Genomic DNA, 23,176 nt, shown 5'->3' on the forward strand with positions numbered 1-23,176 from the left:
AAAATACGTACATATTAAAGTGGCGCAACAGCCTGTAGCCTAAATTGGATTCATCGATGACTAAGTCTATTAATAAAAAGTACTCACAGGAAACCTCCGTTGCTGATATGCCCAGCGTTGTTCAAACAGAGTTACGTCACCAACCGAGCCTATACAAATGCATCGAAAGTTCCAAACAAACATCAAGTTTCAAACAGCTAACTAACGGCAATCATCCTCCGTGGTATGCAAAACCGTTGGGTATATATATAAGTCGCTCTCATGTAGCGACTTATTTTGGTCAGCTAACAACTCATGCTCTGTGGCCTATTGGGCAGGGCATAAGACTAGTGAATGGCAGGGTCCGATATCCAATCTTCTTTGATACGGCGTACAGACATAAAACATACTTTGAGATATACGTATATAGACTGCAATGAACCGGTCTTACTTGTCTTTGTTCATCAGCCATTAAAACTACTTTGGGCAGCCTTGGAGCACTATCAAGTATACCACAAAAAAGCTCAGGTTTTGCTCTAACTCATACTGCAGTTACAAAGGTGAGAACTCCATATTTCAAGTTTTCTGCTACTTCATAATGAATAACTTCTATTATATATGCTAGAATGTATTGTGTTTACTTGGAAATTTCTTTAGAAAGGTTTCTTTAGAAGTTGTGTTTACTTGCAATTTTACAATTTTGAGCCTCCAAACAAACAATTTAATGTATTCAAAATGATAATTATATTTATAATACCATCAATTGCCAATTTTTTCGCTCTTAGTAGTTATAAAAATTATAAACATGCTTGTTTTATGCAAATTATTGAATAATCGCAAATTTATAACGAGCAATGACTGTAACTAAAAGTGCAAGAAGTATGTAGTACAACATAAAAATTGAACAACTTTCCATAATAAAAACTGGATACTAAAAGAGCATATTATACTACATAGAAAATCCTTCATAGTAATGTTACAATAAAAATTATTAATTTCAAATAAACAAGTCAAAGGTGCTAAACTGTACTAGCACTATAGCAAGCGCGGTATGTATTTTGTATGCAATAGCTGACCTACACACGTTTATAACATATATACATATTATACTAGCCAACAAGCATGAGTACAGTAAGAATACAGAAAGAGTCGAATTTCAACAACATTTAATAAATATTCTGAGTTAGTGTTCGTATGGCCATGCTTTTGCTACATAGCAGCACTGACTGTGAGGTAGGTATATTTTTTACATAAAAAATAAGTGATTAATTATTTTTATATTATACTACATAGAAAATCCTTCATAGTAATGTTACAATAAAAATTATTAATTTCAAATAAACAAGTCAAAGGTGCTAAACTGTACTAGCACTATAGCAAGCGCGGTATGTATTTTGTATGCAATAGCTGACCTACACACGTTTATAACATATATACATATTATACTAGCCAACAAGCATGAGTACAGTAAGAATACAGAAAGAGTCGAATTTCAACAACATTTAATAAATATTCTGAGTTAGTGTTCGTATGGCCATGCTTTTGCTACATAGCAGCACTGACTGTGAGGTAGGTATATTTTTTACATAAAAAATAAGTCTAACATTCACAAACTTTCTCACTAGTTTCTGTAATACATGTATAGCATATTAGTGGCATATCAATATGCTCTATGCTTTTAGAAGCCATCAAAGTACCTATATGGTTTATAGATGTGTTGGATAGGCTGGTGCAACAACCTTCACATTCGCTTCAACTTTAGCAAACTATGTAGACAATAGCCAGCTAGGTAATATAGTGACTCTTCTCCAGCTGCGCTGATTTCCTCACATGTAGCCAGAGGTATATCCATGAGCTGAGAGATTGCAGGTAGTACCTCTATGGTAGATGGCGGTAAATCTTTGAAGCACTCTAGTTCATCTTCTACATAATGCGAAGTTTTGGTCGGTTTGAGATACTGTGCCACAGTGATCAATTTTAGAGCATATTTAAATTCTTTAGTTGTTGGCACAAGGCTTCTACATCTTACCAAGCTGAAAAGGTTCTCGACACAGTCTTAGAGGTGAGTAAGAACTCCATGTTGTCAAGCATGTCATCACAAATGTTGAGTACAGATCGTGTGGATAGGTGAATTATTCACCTATACGCAGCTGGTATTTAGTATTTAGTATTTACCGTGAATACCAGCTTGGACTGGCTTCCGAACCCCTTCCGACCTAATTAATCACGGATAAGATGCTAGTGCTATAAATGAAAAAAATCAAAAAATCCTGAAGATATTTGTGGTGTATAAAGAGATTAGAAAAATCATGATTTAGCTTGTGTATAAAGAGTGTATAAGTCGTATTTCTAATTTTCAATTGCTCAATTTGCAACAGAACTTTATATGGCAGCACGAGTTTGCTTGGAGTTATCGAAAATATTTAAACTTCCGGTGACGTAACTCTTTCTTAATAATGCTCTTGGCTTGTTAGTTTAGAATTTATAGCGGACCAACTAGGCTTCATGTCTGCCCGCGTGAAGACATTTCATTTGGACATGTGCGAGCAATTTACTCACGTTCCTTGTTATTCATTATTTTGCATTATAGCCTCTCTTTCAATTTTTAAGACGGCAGATAAGATTGTGTGATTGACCCATCAGGCCATCCTTAGTCATTAATTTTTTCTTCATTAGGCCTCGCGAGTTCAGACTTCTGATGAGTTGACTAGCATTACGTAGGCCTACTTCCGCAAATATTTCAAGGCGTTAGTGCCATGACTTTATAGTTAGTGCAATAACTTACTAGTTTAGTTTGCGCTTATCAGTGCTTTTTTTAATCAACGCATGAGGTGTGTGAATCTATTATCATGTTGTATAAATCAATGTACTCACATGTACTGATGTGAAGATGAAGAAGAGCCTCTGTCTTTCGTTACACTTCCTTATATCCTCCCCTATACTGCCTTACACTAGCTTATCTACTAGCTTTACCCACTAGCTTTATCCAGCTTTATGCATTCACTGTAATTACCAAGACCACCTGTACTGCCTTGAGCTCAGACACCAAAATAGCCTGAGCCTAACAAATCCCATAATACAACATGCCCTTTCTTTTTTTCTTTTTGTTTTGGGCCACTCCATCACTACCAACAAGCAGACGTAGTAACTTACCTTACTTGTGTTGCTTGTTACCTGACTCTGTTAGGGCAGTCTCCATAGGCTATGCCTCTGGCTTGTCTGACCCTGTGCCACCGTCTAAAGTACTCTTCTCGCTACTGCCAGCTCCATTGCCAGTCTGCACTGGCTTTTCCATCACCCTGACCTCCGCCGCTACCAATACTTTTACCGTGACCACTGTCACTACCAACACTACTTCCACCAACATCTCCAACACTACTTCTACCAACCCTGACTAGCCCGGAGTCTTTTGGTTGGGTCAGTAATGACTCCTCAACCTCATCTCCGTCTCTTCCGTCTTTACCTTGCTCTCCCCAGTAAGAGACAAGCTTCCTGTGGGAGGTCTCCACCTGGGCCGTAACTGGCTGCACAGGGGATGGCACCACAGAGCTGGGAGTTGGCATAGGCCCAGACCTATCTAGCTCGACCTCACCTGCAACCAGTGCAGGTCTGCTACCAGCAATTCTCCTCTGAACCTTGGCTAACTTCTGCACCACTACCCTGAATACCTTGACATTTTCCAACTCCATGACTGTTGTCTCCCGTTTGGCTTTCAGCATAGCCAATTTCTCCTTCGACTTCCTCCGCACCTCCCTTTCCTCTCTTTCAATCTCTGCTACCTTTTTCTCATGACCTTCTCTGTCTAACATTCCATTGCTGGATACCTCGGCTAAAAAAGAGCAAACCTTTTCCATTACAGACACTGGTTCAGCTACTTTCTCAGCACCTTACCTCATCGTGACTGTGTTCTCTATCATACCCCATAGACACTTGCACATCTTTGATGCCTTGGGCTGTCCCCCGTTGATTACCAATTTCTACATATTCGCTACTTTTCACTCCCTTGGTTTTACAAGTCCACCAATCTTGACCTGTTTGATCTTTCTTAACTTCGCTCTCTCTGTCAGACTTATTTGTCAGGTTTTGCAACTCGACATCATCTGAAACATAACTTGACCCAGCAATAATGGTTTTTGACGAAAACGGCTTAACTGGCTTAATACTTCTACACTCCTTAACAGCCTCAAACTTACTTTCGCATAACGCATTTACAACAGCAAATAATTTAAGCTGCCTCAACTCAGTTATGCCCAAGAAGTTCGTTCTCAATCCTTTCACCACATGAACTTCAGCATCCATATGCTTCTTTACTTTCCAAATGAACTATTACACTTCCAACCACTTTTAACTCACTACCATCAGCAGTTTCTAAAACTGTCGACGGTTTCTTTAACCGTCGGTTCAACTTATTGGTTGTTGCCTCGGTTACCATAGACACCTCAGCCCCAGTATCAAATGTAAACTCTACATTTACTCCATTAACTTCTAAATACTGCACAATTCCCTGGCCTACTCATTGATCTTTACCATATTCATCTCTATAACCAGAGAATCTAACACTTCTGCCCTTACTATTATCCCGGTACCCTTCATCATACCGGCTCGTCTCGCCCCTCTCCTTATACTTCTCCCCCTCAAACCTATCCATACTTTTGTCCCTGTACCTACTAGACTTGTCTCTCATCTCGCGGAGGCTTTCTCGGCCCCTGTACCTCTCCCTACTACTGTCACTGCTACCATATCGCTCATAGCTATTATCCCGACTACCTCCTGACCTCCTGCTGCTACCTCGTCTGTCATAACCTACATCTCCTCCCTTATCCCTACAATAATGGGATACATGTCCTCGCCGTCCACAAGAAAAACATTTACTAGAGGGACAACTCCTCATTTCATGACCACTACGCATGCAATTGTAGCATACTCTATCTTCACTGCCTTCTCTACTGCTTGCTCTATATCTAGAGACATGCCTCTCCCTGCTATTATCTCTATACTTCCTACTGTCACTGTCCTTGTTATACTCCCGGCCTCTTGTTCCATATCTACTAGTATCATGCTCCTCACTACCATAATACCCTCTACTACTCCTAGGGCTACCCCTAGGGGAAAATCTACCCGCTGAATCATAGCCTCTATCTCTATCATCACTCCTGTACTGTGCTTGGCTATCAAACTCTGATACCTTTGCTACTTCTCTCTTAACCTCACTTTTTAAATCGGTACTTCTACCCTCAGTTCTCAAAAATCTATCCGAGTTGTTGGCCATTTCACGAGCCCTCAATGCCTCATGCAATAACGCCCAAGTAAGATTGGCATTTTTCATTAAATCTCTGCTTCTCTATCTCTCAACCCGTTAACCGCCACTATAAGGGCAAACCTTACCCTATCATTATTGTTAGCCACCTCTGCATATCTGCTCAAACTCTCTACCCGTTGCAAATATTCTCTGTCACTTTCTCCAAGTGCCTGCTTAGCTGTCAGAAACTTATGCCCCTTTACGAACATACTCTCTTGTTTACCATAATAATCCTGCAAAACCTCCACTGCCCCTTCATAAGTAGAATTTACACCATCTACGTTAAACCCTGCACCCCTCAATACTGCTCTACCACTGTGCCCAATAGCTCTCAATAGTGGCACTAATCTAGCTTTACCTCTCATAATAGGTACTCTATTGCCATCCTTGTCATTCACATAACCTCTCCTCCCGACAGCACTCTCAATACACAAATTCATCTCCTCTATAAATCTCTCCCACGACCCATCACCGTGCTCACCGAACACCAGCTTCGGAAAACCACTCTCCATCCCAACACAATATATCTCTCCCCACAAATTTACTCTACCCCACTCGTATAAATTTAATGTAATTCTCACCTCCGAACACGTAATAAATATTTACACCTCACCAACACCGCTACAACCCCTCACAGCACCACCCTACCTCACGTCATCCTGCACGCCCGTGAAAGGGTCTAATCAACTGTTAAACTTAACCCGTAACCAGAAAAATGTTTGCTAATGATAACAAAAAGAAAAAAAATCAGAGCTTTGTCAACTGCGCCATGTTGTATAAATCAATGTACTCACATGTACTGATGTGAAGATGAAGAAGAGCCTCTGTCTTTCGTTACACTTCCTTATATCCTCCCCTATACTGCCTTACACTATCTTATCTACTAGCTTTACCCATTAGCTTTATCCAGCTTTATGCACTCACCGTAATTACCAAGACCACCTGTACTGCCTTGAGCTCAGACACCAATATAGCCTGAGCCTAACAAATCCCATAATACAACAATCATGTGAGAACAAAAGTGTTTAAATCAAATCAATTTTAGTGCTGTATTAAATATAAACACACAAGTTGATAATCTTCATACCTGCCAACTCTCACGCATTGGACGTAAGACTCATGTAATCACCCCAAAGAAAAAAATAAAAATGCGTGATATTTTTGCCCTAACTTCCACAATTTTATATATACTATCATTGATACATCAATTGCCCCGAAACCAAATCTCAAGCATTGCCCCACTCTTGGGCTGGAAAGCCTGATAATCTTGCAAATGTCTCAACAATTCTAAAGTAATCAATACTTTGTCTCTGGACTTTAGTCTAAAGACAGCAGTTGCAACCAGTAGCTACTTGCCTGACAACAGTAGTGATCCTGAATTTGTTTGTTTGCAGACGAAACATGGCATGTTTTTGATCCCAAGATTGCCAGCAAAATTTTGAGCTTATTTATTAGGTGACCTTTTTTGTCAATAGTTTGAGAGAACATTTGCTACCAGTGATGTGCGCGTTTTCCATTTCCATCTTGTGTCATTATGTGATGATAATAGATTTTGCTGTAGTTGCTGACACGGTCGATTATTTTTTTTATTTAAATGTTGACTTGCAACAAAATTCACATTACCGTTATTTGATATGAAAAGATTCACCATGTCTTACTCTGTTGATTTGTAGATGCAAAATATGTGGAAATGTGATTACAAGCTCAAAAATGAACAGAAAATCGCAGCCACACAAGACCGCCGTTGTTTGGATACTCTTTCCAAAACAGCTCAAATGTGATGTAGTTGCAAAAGATGGTTTCTGTTTATACTTTCTTGCAACCTTATTGGTCAAAATATTTTTACAAATATACTTCACGCATTCAATAAAACTATGTCTATTGTTCTTACACGTCTGTTTTATCGTCATTGTAATGCTGTCACTTTTAGCACTGATGTCTTATAACTTACCGTAAAAAATCGTTAAACTTTTTAACCTTAGCTCGAAGGAGTACATATCATTGTCTGATAATCATGACGAGCCTGTTGGTCACCTGTGATAATCAAAAAGTGCTGCAAAAATTATTTGCGAAGTATTGGGTCACATGATCAGATTACGACTTGACGATTGAGTAATGTCGAAACAAAACTGTAGAGTAGCGAGCATTTATGTTTGATACGGGGTCTTCGGTAAAACCCGAAGTGTTTGTCATAAACTAGTGCTACGATAAGTTTTATATTGAGCTTTGTATTGGCCTTTCAATTCACGTGAGAACATACGTGACAAGACGATAACCAAATTTCGTGGTTACGTCATCGAAATAAAGAGATTCCAATCTACGGCGGCTTTTCGTTTTTGAGCTTTTACGAGCTTGTAATCACATTTCCACATATTTGGCACTTACAACGCAACAGAGTAAGACATGATGAATCTTTTGATACCAAATAACTGTAATGTGAATTTTTTTGCAAGTCAACCTTTAAATTAGTGATTATTAATGCATGTGTGCATGTAATAGTTGCTTGTACTTGACACAAACCTTAACGTTGATAGACCTATTAAAGTTTCTGTGGTTTTATCCCAAAGCTAATCCATATTGTTTCTAGTATGCTATTCAGTTTAACTCCACCCACCTGATCGTTCATTCATTGTGTTGCTCTTACGCATATCTTGAGCTGTTTATGGTCTCACTGGTTGGTACAGAAACAGCACTATTATTTTCTGAAATAGTGATGGTTTGTTCAAAGGCTTTAACCACTAGCAGGCATGATGTCTGAGAACACCAGAAGTCAGAAGCCAATGACATAATGACATCTATTTTATGTTATTTGATTTTTAATACACATACATATTTCAGAGTGAGTTGTTATTGAAGTTCTCTACTTCTCAATATATTGGTATGTTATCTCGGTGTGATGCTATCCCAGGGCTGATACTCTGAAAGAAACACCCACCTAGATAGGCCCAGACTTGGATATTGTACCCCCAATCACGTTGTTGGTCAATTTGATTTTGGATATTGTACCCCCAATCACCTGGTTGGTCAATTTGAAATACACCCCTTAAACACTGGGAGTTCCCTAGAGGGCGTCCAAGTTCCACGCCCCGCTAAACATCCATTATGATTCATGCATTTATAAAGCAGAAAGAAACTACAAACAAAATACCCAATTTTATTTAAATACGCTTTTATTTCGGATTTTTCGTTTGTTTAATATTGCAAAAACGATCGTTTTTTCTGCAAACGGCTTATTTTTTGTTGGTAACAGAGACCAATATATTTTAGTTCACAATTGGTAAAAAATTAAACTAAAAGAGGCCATTAGCTAACCATAAATCAATTTATAAAAATCGTTCGTGTGGCGACATAATAGTCGCTCTGCCCACTAGCGTCAGTATCGCAAAACAAAAAAATTGTCACTATGCTTGCAAAAGGGTTAATAAAACTGATTTCAAACATCAACCATCAAATCATCATTCTCATTTACGAAGGAAAACATAATGAGTATCAATGAAAGAAATATCATATTCATTCTGAGTATACTGCTGAAGGGTTGTTAAGATGATGCAGTGTCGACTGTCACTTTTCCCTTACGTTCCCGTCAACAAGCATGCAGATTTTAATGCAATCTGCATTAAAATGAAGACTGGAATTTCGGTGCAACTTCTTGGTATTACTTTGGCTGAATAAAACAGCATGGGCCCTTTTACTTTCTTGGCTGTGGAAACTCCCCTTAAAGGAGCAAATTCACTGACAGTGCCCCATGGTCTGAAACCCCCCTAAAACGTGATTTTGGGCTGAACCTAATGGGTCTCTTAGGGGGAATATCAGCTCTGGGGATGCTATAGACCTAATCCCTTAGGCTTGGTGAAAATTATGGTTGGCATCAGATTTGGAGTATGTCTGAATTTTATTTCAAATTCAGTTTTTCTGTGTTTGAGTTTTCCACTACCTAATACAATTTGGAGCCGCATCTTCTCAGTCTTCCATTAGGCAATCCTGCTGTAGTTCAGCTAACAGCTAATCATAAATGCTCATTATCATAGCCTTCTATTTCTACTATAGTGCAATGCATTTAGCCTATTTGTAAAATGCAGATATCCAAATTGTTAGTCTATAGGTCTAGGGTAAAACTTGAGAATCAAGGCCTTCTACTAACACTAAGGTGTCGTATGCTTTAGAGATAATATCTTTAAACATGGATGACTCACCCACACGATTTCTTCTGGTCTATGGCTCCCAGACAGGCCAGTCTCAGGCAATTGCTGAAGAAATTGCTGAGCGATGTGCAGCTCTTAACATCTTTGCAGACATACACTGTTTTGGCAAAATTGAAAAAGAGGTACAGTATTACACTTAATAATATCTATTAGTCAAAACAGCTGTGAGTTATTCTGAGCTAGCAATGTAGGCCAATGTTAAGAGACCATAGCTCCTTTAAATGGATCATTTGAAAAGTTTGCTAAATAGCTATATATTCAAGCTTTAAACGTTTCCTCTTGTTATCTGTGTGCTCTTCTTGTGTAATCTTCTTGATGTTTGCCGATGCGAACACACAGCACACCTAGCTAATAACTGACGGTTCAATGTTACATTTTTGTAGTTCGTTCTAGAGAGTGAACGCCTTGTAGTGATTGTTGTCTCTTCTACTGGTGACGGAGAGCCACCTGATACCGTTTGCAAATTCTGGAGAAGGGTTAAACGCAAGACTCTACCCAAGGACCATTTCTCGAACATGAGATATACATTACTAGGTAGGCAATACCTGGAATCAATAGTTACTAAAGATATCCACCACTGTCATGTTGAACCAGCTTCGGTTTTATTAGTGTTATTTTTTATATGACTAGCGATGCTGAAGCGGTGTTGGTAGTGACCGACTTGTGTTCTCTGGTGTTTGTAGGCCTGGGGGACTCAAATTATGGCAGCTATTGCAAGTGTCCCCATATGATAGATGACAGGTTACAGGAGCTGGGTGCTACTCTTTTTATGAAACCAGGTTTTGCTGATGATGCTGAAGGGTAAGACGAGTGTGAGAAATATAAATTGTAAAAATACTTTATTAACCAAAAAGTGACGAATTCATAATAGCCAAGAGCTTCCTGATGACTCATCTCAGCGTACCTTTTGCTTGGCTATCATCACATGAATTGTTGATAAAAATGAGGAAAGGTGACATGCTCTTTTGAATGTGTAATGGAATAGTAAGCAGTCAATCACATAGAGGGGCAGTGGGAAAGACACTAATGTTGTTTTTCCTAATTCTATACTTCCTTTGCCCTGTCAAATCTTTGAATAATTGCAACGTCCATGGACTTTCCTTATGCCATGTATTGTAAAATTTTATTGATAAGGCTGGAATTATTTACATTCGCTTGTCGATTTTTTGGTCAGTCTGGAGGTAGTGGTGGAACCATGGATAGAGGCTCTTCTGGAGAGACTATGCAGTATGTTTGACTTGCCATTACCAGACCAAGGGGAACAAGCTGTCAAACCCTCTAGTGAACGAGTTGTCGAACCCTCTAGTGAACGAGCTATCAAACCCTCTAGTGAACGAGTTGTTGAACCCTTTAGTGAACAAGTTGTTGAACCCTCTAGTGAACGAGCTGTCGAACCCTCTAGTGAACGAGTTGTTGAACCCTCTAGTGAACGAGCAGTCGAACTCTCTAGTGAACGAGTTGTTGAATCCTCTAGTGGACGAGCTGTCGAACCCTCTAGTGAACGAGTTGTCGAACCCTCTAGAGAACAAGTTGTAGAGTCTGCAAAATCCACAGAATTCTTTAGTAAAGACACATCAGCAGCTGATGCGTTTTTAGCAGAAACTGCCAAATCTAACTTATCACTGACTACTTCTGATGAGAAAAAAGAGATACACAGCTTGGAATCACAGCCCTCAAAAAAGAGCCTTAAAGGTAATTATATTTAGTAGTTGTTCTTGTTTACCTGCAGTACATGCAGCAGTACTATTAGCATGCCTTTACCATGCTATTAGTATATGATTGTTGTGGTATTGTTATGCCATTGCTTTGTTGTTTGTCATACATCGTCGCGCTGTTGCTGTGTTGTTAATATGTTGTTGCTGTGCTATTGGTATGTCATGATTGTGTTGTTTGTGTGTTGTCGAGTTATTGATATACGATCGTTGCGCTTCGAATATGTTGTCGCGCTATTTGCATGTCATTACTGCATTGTCAGCATGTTGTTGCTGTGCTATTAGCATACTATTGTTGTGTTACTGGCATGCCTTTGTTGTGTTGTTAATAGGCTGTTGTGTTATTGGCATGTCATTCTTGATTGTTTGCATGTTGTGTGCTATGGCAACATGAAAAACAACCATATAAAAATAGTGCGGCGAGTTGCTGCACTATTTGCATACCGTTAATGTAGCGGGAGCATGTTGCTGTACTATTGACATGCTGTTGCTGTACTATTGACATGTTGTTACTGTACTATTGACATGTTATTACTGTACTATCGACATGCTGTTGCTGTACTATCGACATGCTGTTGCTGTACTATCGACATGCTGTTGCTGTACTATTGACATGTTGTTACTGTACTATTGACATGTTGTTACTGTACTATTGACATGTTGTTGCTGTACTATCGACATGCTGTTGCTGTACTATTGACATGTTGTTGCTGTACTATCGACATGCTGTTGCTGTACTATTGACATGTTGTTGCTGTACTATCGACATGCTGTTGCTGTACTATTGACATGTTGTTACTGTACTATTGACATGCTGTTGCTGTACTATTGACATGCTGTTGCTGTACTATCGACATGCTGTTGCTGTACTATTGACATGTTGTTACTGTACTATTGACATGCTGTTGCTGTACTATTGACATGCTGTTGCTGTACTATTGACATGCTGTTGCTGTACTATTGACATGCTGTTGCTGTACTATTGACATGTTGTTGCTGTACTATCGACATGCTGTTGCTTTGCTATAGCATTCCGCCCTGTTTCATCTACTGATGGTCTATAATATAACTGCACTATTGCTATATAGGTCATCATGTATGTTGCTCATACTACACCATACCTTCCTGCTATGCTATCACCACTGATTCGGGGCTCTGCTAGTTCAAACGAGTTGCTTTCTTATTCTTAAGTTTAAAATGAAAATTATTGAACATGTCCAGTTCTCGTGTTCATTCTATCTAAGGTGGAGTTTGTCTCATTAGTTCCTTCATGATTCTCAGCTGGGTAGAAGGCACTCTCTATTCTACATGTAAATATGTTCTTCACTAAACAAACATTACGAAGAAAAAATATTATTTGGCTGATTCTACAGTAAAACAATATTGCTAGATCCTTAGGTTAGTCAAACTCAACTACCTACATGTACGTATTTTTATTTTATTGTTGCCTTGCAGAATGGGTAGATTGTATACCTGTGATGAATGAGGCCATGCTCACTACACCCGTCACACCTGGCCCTTATGTTCACCTCAACTACATTAGCAATACTAGTTTGGTAAGGATAAGATTGATTGATGTCCCTGTGCTAAGCTCAAAACTTTTACAGTTATGGTACACATAGATATTGACAGTTATGTTACACAGAGGTATTAACAGTTATGGTACACAGAGATATTGACAGTTATTTATTATGTTACACAGAGATATTGACAGTTATGTTACACAGCGATATTGACAGTTATGTCACACAGAGATATTGACAGTTATGGTACACAGAGATATTGACAGCTATGTTACACAGAGATATTGACAGTTATGTCACACAGAGGTATTGACAGTTATGTCACACAGAGATATTAACAGTTATGGTACACGGAGATATTGACAGTGATGTTACACAGAGATATTGACAGTTATGTTACATAGAGATATTGACAGTTATGGTACACAGATATTGACAGTTATGGTACACAGAGATATTGACAGTTATGTTACATAGAGATATTGACAGTTATGGTACACAGAGATATTGACAGCTATGTTACGCAGAGATATTGACAGTTATGTCACACAGAGGTATTGACAGTTATGTCACACAGAGATATTAACAGTTATGGTACACAGAGATATTGACAGTTATGTTACACAGAGATATTGACAGTTATGTTACACAGAGATATTGACAGTTATGTTACATAGAGATTTTGACAGTTATGTTACATAGAGATATTGACAGTAATGTCGCACAGAGATATTGACAGCTATGTTACACAGAGATATTGACAGTTATGTTGAAACAAGTGTTTCTGCTGAAAATTCTTCTAGATTTGACTGATATTTCTCTAAGATGCTGGTCTGCGGATGTTTAGCGTTCATCTTATGTCATCCAGTCTACACGGCAGAGGCCTCAGGTATACTGATGTGTGTCTGGTTTCACAGGACAACAACGAAGACATGCCTATACAGAATAATGCCAAGCTGCCTTTCTCATGCTCCTCTGTGGTACAAGCCAGCGTACTGAATATTTGCTGCCTCACTAAGCCCAAGTCCCTCAAGAAAACTCTCTGTGTTGAGTTGGACACTGCTGTGAGTTGTTAGTAGTTGTCTATCTGTGTTGAGTTGGACACTGCTGTGAGTTGCTAGTAGTTCACTCTCTGTGCTGAGTTGGACACTGCTGTGAGTTGCTAGTAGTTGACTCTCTGTGCTGAGTTGGACACTGCCGTGAGTTGCTAGTAGTTGACTCTCTGTGCTGAGTTGGACACTGCCGTGAGTTGCTAGTAGTTGACTCTCTGTGTCGAGTTGGACACTGCTATGAGTTGCTAGTAGTTGACTCTCTGTGTTGAGTTGGACACTGCTATGAGTTGCTAGTAGTTGACTCTCTGTGCTGAGTTGGATACTACTGTGAGTTGCTAGTAGTTGACTCTCTATGTTGAGTTGGACACTGCTGTGAGTTGCTAGTACCTGTCTCTCTATGTTGGATTGGACACTGCTGTGAGTTGCTAGTAGTTGCTGTATGTTTCCTTAATACATATTCTTGTCAATTATACTGAAAGAGACCTAGTATTGTGCATGTAGGTCACGACAAAAGGAATTTGAGAGCAGTTACAGTACATATCATCATCTGTTTCAGGGACTGACTGACTACCAGTCTGGGGACAGTTTCAGTATTCTCGCTCTCAACTCTGAGGAGGAAGTATCATGGCTGCTCGATAGGTAATCAGGTACCTCTCTTTTATCTATACAGTGTGCCCCGGTTTATGATGTCCCTGTTATACAATTTTTTCACCTTATGATGTGGAACACGAAACACTATGTTTTTTGCCCTCGTCATATAACATTTTTTTCGCCATACGATATCAACAGAAATTTTTTTTTGAAATTTAAAAATTGGTAAACGGTGTGCTGATTACGTCAAAATAACGAAGGTGTTGGTATGCTATTCGCTGAAATCCCTCTCACAACGCTTGAAAGAGATACGATGCTCGCTCTCTTTCTCTATCAATTCTTTCAGTGTTTTTTATTATAAAAAATAACGTTTTAGCTGATGACAAAGTTGAAGTTTAGTAAAATACATGTACATACTACAACTTAGCTTCAAGTATAATGTGTTTCGTAAACTAAGTTCATTAAAGTTAACTTCAACATTCATGGTACACGTCTGTCTCAAAAGTAAGAACGTCCTACGTTACCTACTGCACATTGTAATGTTACATTTTATTGCAGATCATAACCACTAAATATACTAAAGTCACAGTAGGTAACTATAGTTATTAGGGTTAACATATTATTTTGTTGGTCATTTTTAATATGTACAGTACTTGGGTAAAATTTTGATGATTTTAACTAGAGGTTGTTTGCATCATATAATTACTATGATTTTCATACCCCTGCGTACGATTTTTTCCCCATACAATGCCAACTCTGGAACGAATTAAAATTGTATGGAAAGGGTCCACTGTATTTGCTATTCTATAGCACGCAATCGAGTGATGTTTTAAAAATGGTATGTATTATGGCAGCTCTATTATGCATAACTACGTTACTTTGTATATCTACACTGCCTTTGATATGTGACTACTCTATGATTACATGACTACTCTATGAATACATGACTACTCTATGAATACATGACTACTCTATGAATACATGACTACTCTATGAATACATGACTACTCTATGAATACATGACTACTCTATGATAGATATTTGTTCTGGTAGGTGTGTCTGTGTCATCACAAACAAGTCCACTGTGTTATAAACATCCACCATAATTTAGATGTGGCTTCATTATTTATAGAGTTAAAGTCAGAAGACCACATGATCAAGTGGAACTTGGTATCCTCAGTGACACAACACGGAAAAGGCCTTCCATTCCAGAGTTTATTAACAACCCAAGCACTTTGTTTGAGATATTTTATAAGAGCCTTGATATCCGGCATATTCCCAAAAAGGTGTATATAATTCTATGTACAATTGTAGTCTACCTTATTATATGTACAACTCTAGTCTACCTTATTATATGTACAACTCTAGTCTACATTATTATATGTACAACTCTAGTCTATTTTATTATATGTACAACTCTAGTCTACCTTATTATATGTACAACTCTAGTCTACCTTATTATATGTACAACTCTAGTCTACCTTATTATATGTATAACTCTAGTTTACCTTATTATATGTACAACTCTAGTCTACCTTATTATATGTACAACTCTAGTCTACCTTATTATATGTACAACTCTAGTCTACCTTATTACATGTACAACTCTAGTCTACCTTATTATATGTACAACTCTAGTCTACCTTATTATATGTACAACTCTAGTCTACCTTATTACATGTACAACTCTAGTCTACCTTATTATATGTACAACTCTAGTCTACCTTATTATATGTACAACTCTAGTCTACATTATTATATGTACAACTCTAGTCTACCTTATTATATGTACAACTCTAGTCTACCTTATTTTATGTACAACTCTAGTCTACCTTATTATATGTACAACTCTAGTCTACCTTATTACATGTACAACTCTAGTCTACCTTATTATATGTACAACTCTAGTCTACCTTATTATATGTACAACTCTAGTCTACCTTATTATATGTACAACTCTAGTCTACCTTATTACATGTACAACTCTAGTCTACCTTATTATATGTACAACTCTAGTCTACCTTATTATATGTACAACTCTAGTCTACCTTATTATATGTACAACTCTAGTCTACCTTATTATATGTGCAACTCTAGTCTACCTTATTATATGTACAACTCTAGTCTACCTTATTATATGTGCAACTCTAGTCTACCTTATTATATGTACAACTCTAGTCTTCCTTATTATATGTACAACTCTAGTCTACCTTATTATATGTACAACTCTAGTCTACATTATTATATGTACAACTCTAGTCTACCTTATTATATGTACAACTCTAGTCTACCTTATTACATGTACAACTCTAGTCTACCTTATTATATGTACAACTCTAGTCTACCTTATTATATGTACAACTCTAGTCTACCTTATTATATGTACAACTCTAGTCTACCTTATTATATGTACAATTCTTTTACAGAACTAGCTAACACTCATATGGTTCGTTTCATCTAATTTATGAAAATAAAATAGAAAATCAGCCCAACATTGGCTTTGCTCAAGTCAGATATTCATGCCATACTTAGATCTCTCAGTAACATGACACATCGGATCATATTAACTATAAGCTGGGCATACCGTAAGTAAATGCTGCGCATACCATAGGTAAATGCTGTGCATACCGTATGTAAATGCTGTGCATACCATAGGTAAATGCTGCGCATACGTAGGTAAATGCTGCACGTACCATGGGTAAATGCTGCACGTACTTTAGGTGAGTGCTGCATTTACCTCAGGTAAGTGCTGCACATACCCTAGGACACTTATATTTCGCTAGTATTTAGTTTCGTGAGTAGCTCACTGAGTAAAATTTCGAAGCAACTTAATTTCGCAGCTCTGATGAGTGCGAAAATATAGTGATGTGAAAATAAATGCAGTGGAACAAACATAATTATATTCTTCAGGTTCGGTTCACCGATAAAAAAATTCAATTTGCGACTAGTTTGTAATTGTGAACCACAGGTAGAATGGTGTGGGCAAGGTCGATAATGCAATTTGATCGCTTGCTGCCATTTGTTTCTTGGACTATCAACAGACCAGTTTTCACTGGGGCAGCTGGCCGGCTGAGCCGCCCCAACTTTTTGGGAATTTTTTACGGTAAGTACAGTCCAACTCGAAAAACTCGCCCTCAGATAAAATGTAACATTTCATCTCAAACACAAGGTCAACTCAAACGGATTTGTTTGGTCAGTTCCAACGCAATGATAAATTCCTTCAGATAACTCGACCTCAACATCCTTTATTCGAAAAGTTATTTGCCCAACGGCCATGGACGCGGTTTTTATCGCGGTAGAATGTCACTTCATTCCAAGCCATAGAGACAAACATCAACTTCTAGTAGTTCTTAGGCATTATTATTATCATCATCAGAGGCAAAATATTTTTGTTAACGACTTTTATAAAGGTTTGCAAAAGATTTAGTTTTATCAATCACCCGCTTGGCCGTGTCCCATCGAAAGCGTAAAAGCCTCCGAATGAACTTAAAATAAAATCCGCAAAATTGATCTTTGTTAAAACGCTCAAAAGGAAAAGATGTTTTTTTTTCTGAGCGTATTAACTGCGGTCATGTTTTGCCTATTTTAATTTAAAAACGTCTCGTCAGTCACATCACTTAAAACAAAACAAATCTAAAAAAATTACAAGTTATTGAAGAGGTGTCAGTGGTGAATCCAAACCTTTCCAGAGCCATGCTGCTTGTGTAGTACTGCGAGTGTCAGTGCATGTGTCTTATTTTCTTTCAACACACGGTGCTCACTGCATTGATTGATGTCCCCAGCAAACGATAAAGCTAACTAATGCATGTGCATTGACATCAAATTCCTATCATTATAAATCATTCTTAATGGGAAAATAATCCTAAATAATTGCAAAATAATAACGTAATAAATTTTGACAAATTATTTTGTCGGTTTATATTTTAACGATGCTATAGTGGTCGTTAAAAACATTAAAATAAATGTCGTTATAAAATTCAATTATACAGTATCAATGAACAAAGCTATTTAGTTTCGCTTTTTCGCTCGTTTGTTATGATAGTTTAGTTTCACACATGAAACTTTCGCAAGAGGATGACACCGCGAAAACGCGAAAGTTAGATGCCGCGAATACATAAGTGTCCTAGGGTACTTAAGATAAATTCTGCACATACGTATGTGTATGTGCAGAACGCATATGTTAATGCTGCCACATCGCGCACACTGATGACTCAAACAGCGTACATTAAAGGAGATGAGTAATGTATAACATGCAGTAGCCCACTTGTGTATGTAGGTGTAACATACAGTTGCTTACATGTGTATGTAGGTATAACATACAGTAACCCACATGTGTATGTAGGTACAATATACAGTAGCCCATATGTGTATGTATGTATAACATACAGTAGTCCACCTGTGTATGTAGGTATAACATACAGTAGCCCACCTGTGTTTAGGTATAACATACAGTTGCCCACTTGTGTATGTAAGTATATCGGTCCATAGACCTGTCTGACCATAATAAAATGTCTACTCCTCTACAGGCCCTTCTTAAACTTCTCTCTAACTGCTGCTCTGTGATGGATGAGAGACTAAGACTACTCTACCTCAGTTCCAGACAAGGAGCCGATTTATACAAAAGGGAAATTATAGAAACAAGAAGAGGCCTACTTGATGTACTGCATGCCTTTCCTAGCTGTACTCCGAGCGTAGAGTGTCTCATAGGTATGCGTTATTGTTGGGGGATTGACATGGTTGATATCTAGTTGTACGCAGTGTATTCTTCTAGTTTGTTCTGAAGTGCATAGATAGTCTCGTGTTAAGTCACATGGTGTCTTGTTTTATCACAAGACCTTGTGCAATATCAGCCTCATATCAGCCTCCAATCAGCCTCCTATCAGATCATATGGTTTTTTGTCGACCTTTGTAATTTCATGTTTAAGCAAACAAACACAAATTTAAACACAAAACATGAGTCAAATGTATGATATCCAGTCATGTATAATCACCTGGTCTCAATGGTGAGTTTTTCACTGAGTTGCTTCATGTTTGATTATTAACCTCCATAAATCTCTTCAATTCCACTCACAAGGCTGCGATATTTCCTGAAACTTTGAACATTGCATGTTGAAGTAATTGAAAGAAGACTTTTGGCTGTAGGGTGTTGTATGACGTGCATTTATTGATAGTCCTATGTGCTTACAGTCTGTAAATGCGTGACTTTTGACTCTAACAACTAATATATTTTACAAAATTTTCAAAGCCTTATGATAAAATAGTTATTTAATATTTAATATGCTGTAAATTATACACTATATCAAATTATACGAGTACTAGGTGAATGCTCGGTGTTGCTGGGTAATAAGTTATACAAGTACTAGGTGAATGTCCGGTGTTGCTGGGTAATAAATTATACGAGTACTAGGTGAATGTCCGGTGTTGCTGGGTAATAAATTATACGAGTACTAGGTGAATGTCCGGTGTTGCTGGGTAATAAATTATACAAGTACTAGGTGGATGCCCGGTGTTGCTGGATAATAAATTATACAAGTACTAGGTGAATGCCTGGTGTTGCTAGGTAATAAATTATACAAGTACTAGGTGAATGCCCGGTGTTGCTAGGTAATAAATTATACAAGTACTAGGTGAATGCCCGGTGTTGCTAGGTAATAAATTATACGAGTACTAGGTGAATGCCCGGTGTTGCTAGGTAATAAGTTATACAAGTACTAGGTGAATGCCTGGTGTTGCTAGGTAATAAATTATACAAGTACTAGGTGAATGCCCGGTGTTGCTGGGTAATAAATTATACGAGTACTAGGTGAATGTCCGATGTTGCACTGGTAATAAATTATACGAGTACTAGGTGAATGCCTGGTGTTGCTGGGTAATAAATTATACAAGTACTAGGTGAATGCCCGGTGTTGCTGGGTAATAAATTATACAAGTACTAGGTGAATGCCTGGTGTTGCTAGGTAATAAATTATACAAGTACTAGGTGAATGCCCGGTGTTGCTGGGTAATAAATTATACGAGTACTAGGTGAATGCCCGGTGTTGCTAGGTAATAAATTATACAAGTACTAGGTGAATGCCCGGTGTTGCTGGGTAATAAATTATACAAGTACTAGGTGAATGCCCGGTGTTGCTAGGTAATAAATTATACAAGTACTAGGTGAATGCCCGGTGTTGCTGGGTAATAAATTATACAAGTACTAGGTGAATGCCCGGTGTTGCTGGGTAATAAATTATACGAGTACTAGGTGAATGCCCGGTGTTGCTGGATAATAAATTATACAAGTACTAGGTGAATGCCCGGTGTTGCTGGGTAATAAATTATACAAGTACTAGGTGAATGCCCGGTGTTGCTAGGTAATAAATTATACAAGTACTAGGTGAATGCCCGGTGTTGCTGGATAATAAATTATACAAGTACTAGGTGAATGCCCGGTGTTGCTAGGTAATAAATTATACAAGTACTAGGTGAATGCCCGGTGTTGCTAGGTAATAAGTTATACAAGTACTAGGTGAATGCCTGGTGTTGCTAGGTAATAAATTATACAAGTACTAGGTGAATGCCCGGTGTTGCTGGGTAATAAATTATACGAGTACTAGGTGAATGCCCGGTGTTGCTAGGTAATAAATTATACAAGTACTAGGTGAATGCCCGGTGTTGCTGGGTAATAAATTATACGAGTACTAGGTGAATGCCCGGTGTTGCTGGATAATAAATTATACAAGTACTAGGTGAATGCCCGGTGTTGCTGGGTAATAAATTATACAAGTACTAGGTGAATGCCCGGTGTTGCTAGGTAATAAATTATACAAGTACTAGGTGAATGTCCGGTGTTGCACTTGTAATAAATTATACGAGTACTAGGTGAATGCCCGGTGTTGCTAGGTAATAAATTATACAAGTACTAGGTGAATGCCCGGTGTTGCTAGGTAATAAATTATACAAGTACTAGGTGAATGCCCGGTGTTGCTGGGTAATAAATTATACGAGTACTAGGTGAATGCCCGGTGTTGCTAGGTAATAAATTATACAAGTACTAGGTGAATGCCCGGTGTTGCTAGGTAATAAATTATACAAGTACTAGGTGAATGCCCGGTGTTGCTAGGTAATAAATTATACAAGTACTAGGTGAATGCCCGGTGTTGCTGGGTAATAAATTATACGAGTACTAGGTGAATGCCCGGTGTTGCTAGGTAATAAATTATACAAGTACTAGGTGAATGCCCGGTGTTGCTGGGTAATAAATTATACGAGTACTAGGTGAATGCCCGGTGTTGCTGGGTAATAAATTATACGAGTACTTGGTGAATGTCCGGTGTTGCTAGGTAATAAATTATACAAGTACTAGGTGAATGCCCGGTGTTGCTAGGTAATAAATTATACAAGTACTAGATGAATGCCCGGTGTTGCTGGGTAATAAATTATACAAGTACTAGGTGAATGCCCGGTGTTGCTGGATAATAAATTATACAAGTACTAGGTGAATGTCCGGTGTTGCTAGGTAATAAATTATACAAGTACTAGGTGAATGCCTGGTGTTGCTGGGTAATAAATTATACAAGTACTAGGTGAATGCTCGGTGTTGCTAGGTAATAAATTATACAAGTACTAGGTGAATGTCCGGTGTTGCTAGGTAATAAATTATACAAGTACTAGGTGAATGCCCGGTGTTGCTAGGTAATAAATTATACGAGTACTAGGTGAATGTCCGGTGTTGCTGGGTAATAAATTATACAAGTACTAGGTGAATGTCCGGTGTTGCTGGGTAATAAATTATACGAGTACTAGGTGGATGCCCGGTGTTGCTAGGTAATAAATTATACAAGTACTAGGTGAATGCCCGGTGTTGCTAGGTAATAAATTATACAAGTACTAGGTGAATGTCCGGTGTTGCTAGGTAATAAATTATACAAGTACTAGGTGAATGTCCGGTGTTGCTAGGTAATAAATTATACAAGTACTAGGTGAATGCCCGGTGTTGCTAGGTAATAAATTATACAAGTACTAGGTGAATGTCCGGTGTTGCTGGGTAATAAATTATACAAGTACTAGGTGAATGTCCGGTGTTGCTGGGTAATAAATTATACGAGTACTAGGTGAATGTCCGGTGTTGCTGGGTAATAAATTATACGAGTACTAGGTGGATGCCCGGTGTTGCTGGGTAATAAATTATACAAGTACTAGGTGAATGCTCGGTGTTACTGGGTAATAAATTATACGAGTACTAGGTGGATGCCCGGTGTTGCTAGGTAATAAATTATACAAGTACTAGGTGGATGCCTGGTGTTGCTGGGTAATAAATTATACAAGTACTAGGTGAATGTCCGGTTTTGCTGGGTAATAAATTATACAAGTACTAGGTGAATGCCCGGTGTTGCACTGGTAATAAAAAAGTCTTTAGACAAAAAATTTGATTTTGTTGAACATATACAACATTTACCATTTACTTTTAAGCTTCATGAAAAAATTGTCTTGGTGAAATAAACTAAGAAAAAAAATGTAAAGGTATTTAAATGTAAATGTGAAATCATTAGCAAGTAATTAGCTATATATATATATATATTGCTAAATATAGTCTGTTTTACTATGATTATAATGAAAAATTATTTAGTATACAATTATATGGTTTTAGTTCGTTTCAGTGTTGGCATCATAGGGCGAAAATATTGTGTAGAGTGGCATAGAAACCCATAGTAATTATCTAATGCGAACACCTAGTAAAATTCATCATCATTGAAAAATAGTAACAAAACAATATGTTAACTTTGGTAACTATAGTTACCTACAATAACTTTAGTGTATTTAGTGGTTATGATATGCA

The 23,176-nt window shown here is 38.0% G+C and overlaps 2 protein-coding genes across 2 annotated transcripts in view; one reads left to right on the forward strand and one right to left on the reverse strand.

Moving 5' to 3' along the window:
• Positions 1–1,720: 1,720 nt before the first annotated feature.
• LOC137390985 (RNA-binding protein 25-like) lies at positions 1,721–5,790 on the reverse strand. Its single transcript, XM_068077299.1, has 6 exons — positions 5,637–5,790; positions 5,360–5,531; positions 4,507–4,802; positions 3,871–4,079; positions 3,375–3,503; positions 1,721–1,936 (listed from the first exon to the last, which is right to left on the reverse strand). Exons 1-6 carry the CDS (start codon positions 5,788–5,790, stop codon positions 1,721–1,723), a joined length of 1,176 nt encoding a protein of 391 aa, XP_067933400.1.
• A 1,745-nt stretch (positions 5,791–7,535) lies between these two features.
• The window catches only part of LOC137391957 (methionine synthase reductase-like), a 30,965-nt gene continuing 15,324 nt past the window's right edge, over positions 7,536–23,176 (forward strand). Inside the window, exons 1-10 of the mRNA XM_068078532.1 lie at positions 7,536–7,674; positions 9,442–9,602; positions 9,864–10,014; positions 10,164–10,281; positions 10,655–11,172; positions 12,648–12,748; positions 13,633–13,779; positions 14,324–14,406; positions 15,491–15,644; positions 18,885–19,065. Coding sequence (XP_067934633.1) covers positions 9,459–9,602; positions 9,864–10,014; positions 10,164–10,281; positions 10,655–11,172; positions 12,648–12,748; positions 13,633–13,779; positions 14,324–14,406; positions 15,491–15,644; positions 18,885–19,065 — 1,597 coding nt within the window. The 5' untranslated portion in view covers positions 7,536–7,674; positions 9,442–9,458. The remainder of the gene's footprint in view (positions 7,675–9,441; positions 9,603–9,863; positions 10,015–10,163; positions 10,282–10,654; positions 11,173–12,647; positions 12,749–13,632; positions 13,780–14,323; positions 14,407–15,490; positions 15,645–18,884; positions 19,066–23,176) is intronic.

The sequence above is a fragment of the Watersipora subatra genome, chromosome 3 (assembly GCF_963576615.1).
Source record: "Watersipora subatra chromosome 3, tzWatSuba1.1, whole genome shotgun sequence".
NCBI classification, from domain to species: domain Eukaryota; kingdom Metazoa; phylum Bryozoa; class Gymnolaemata; order Cheilostomatida; family Watersiporidae; genus Watersipora; species Watersipora subatra.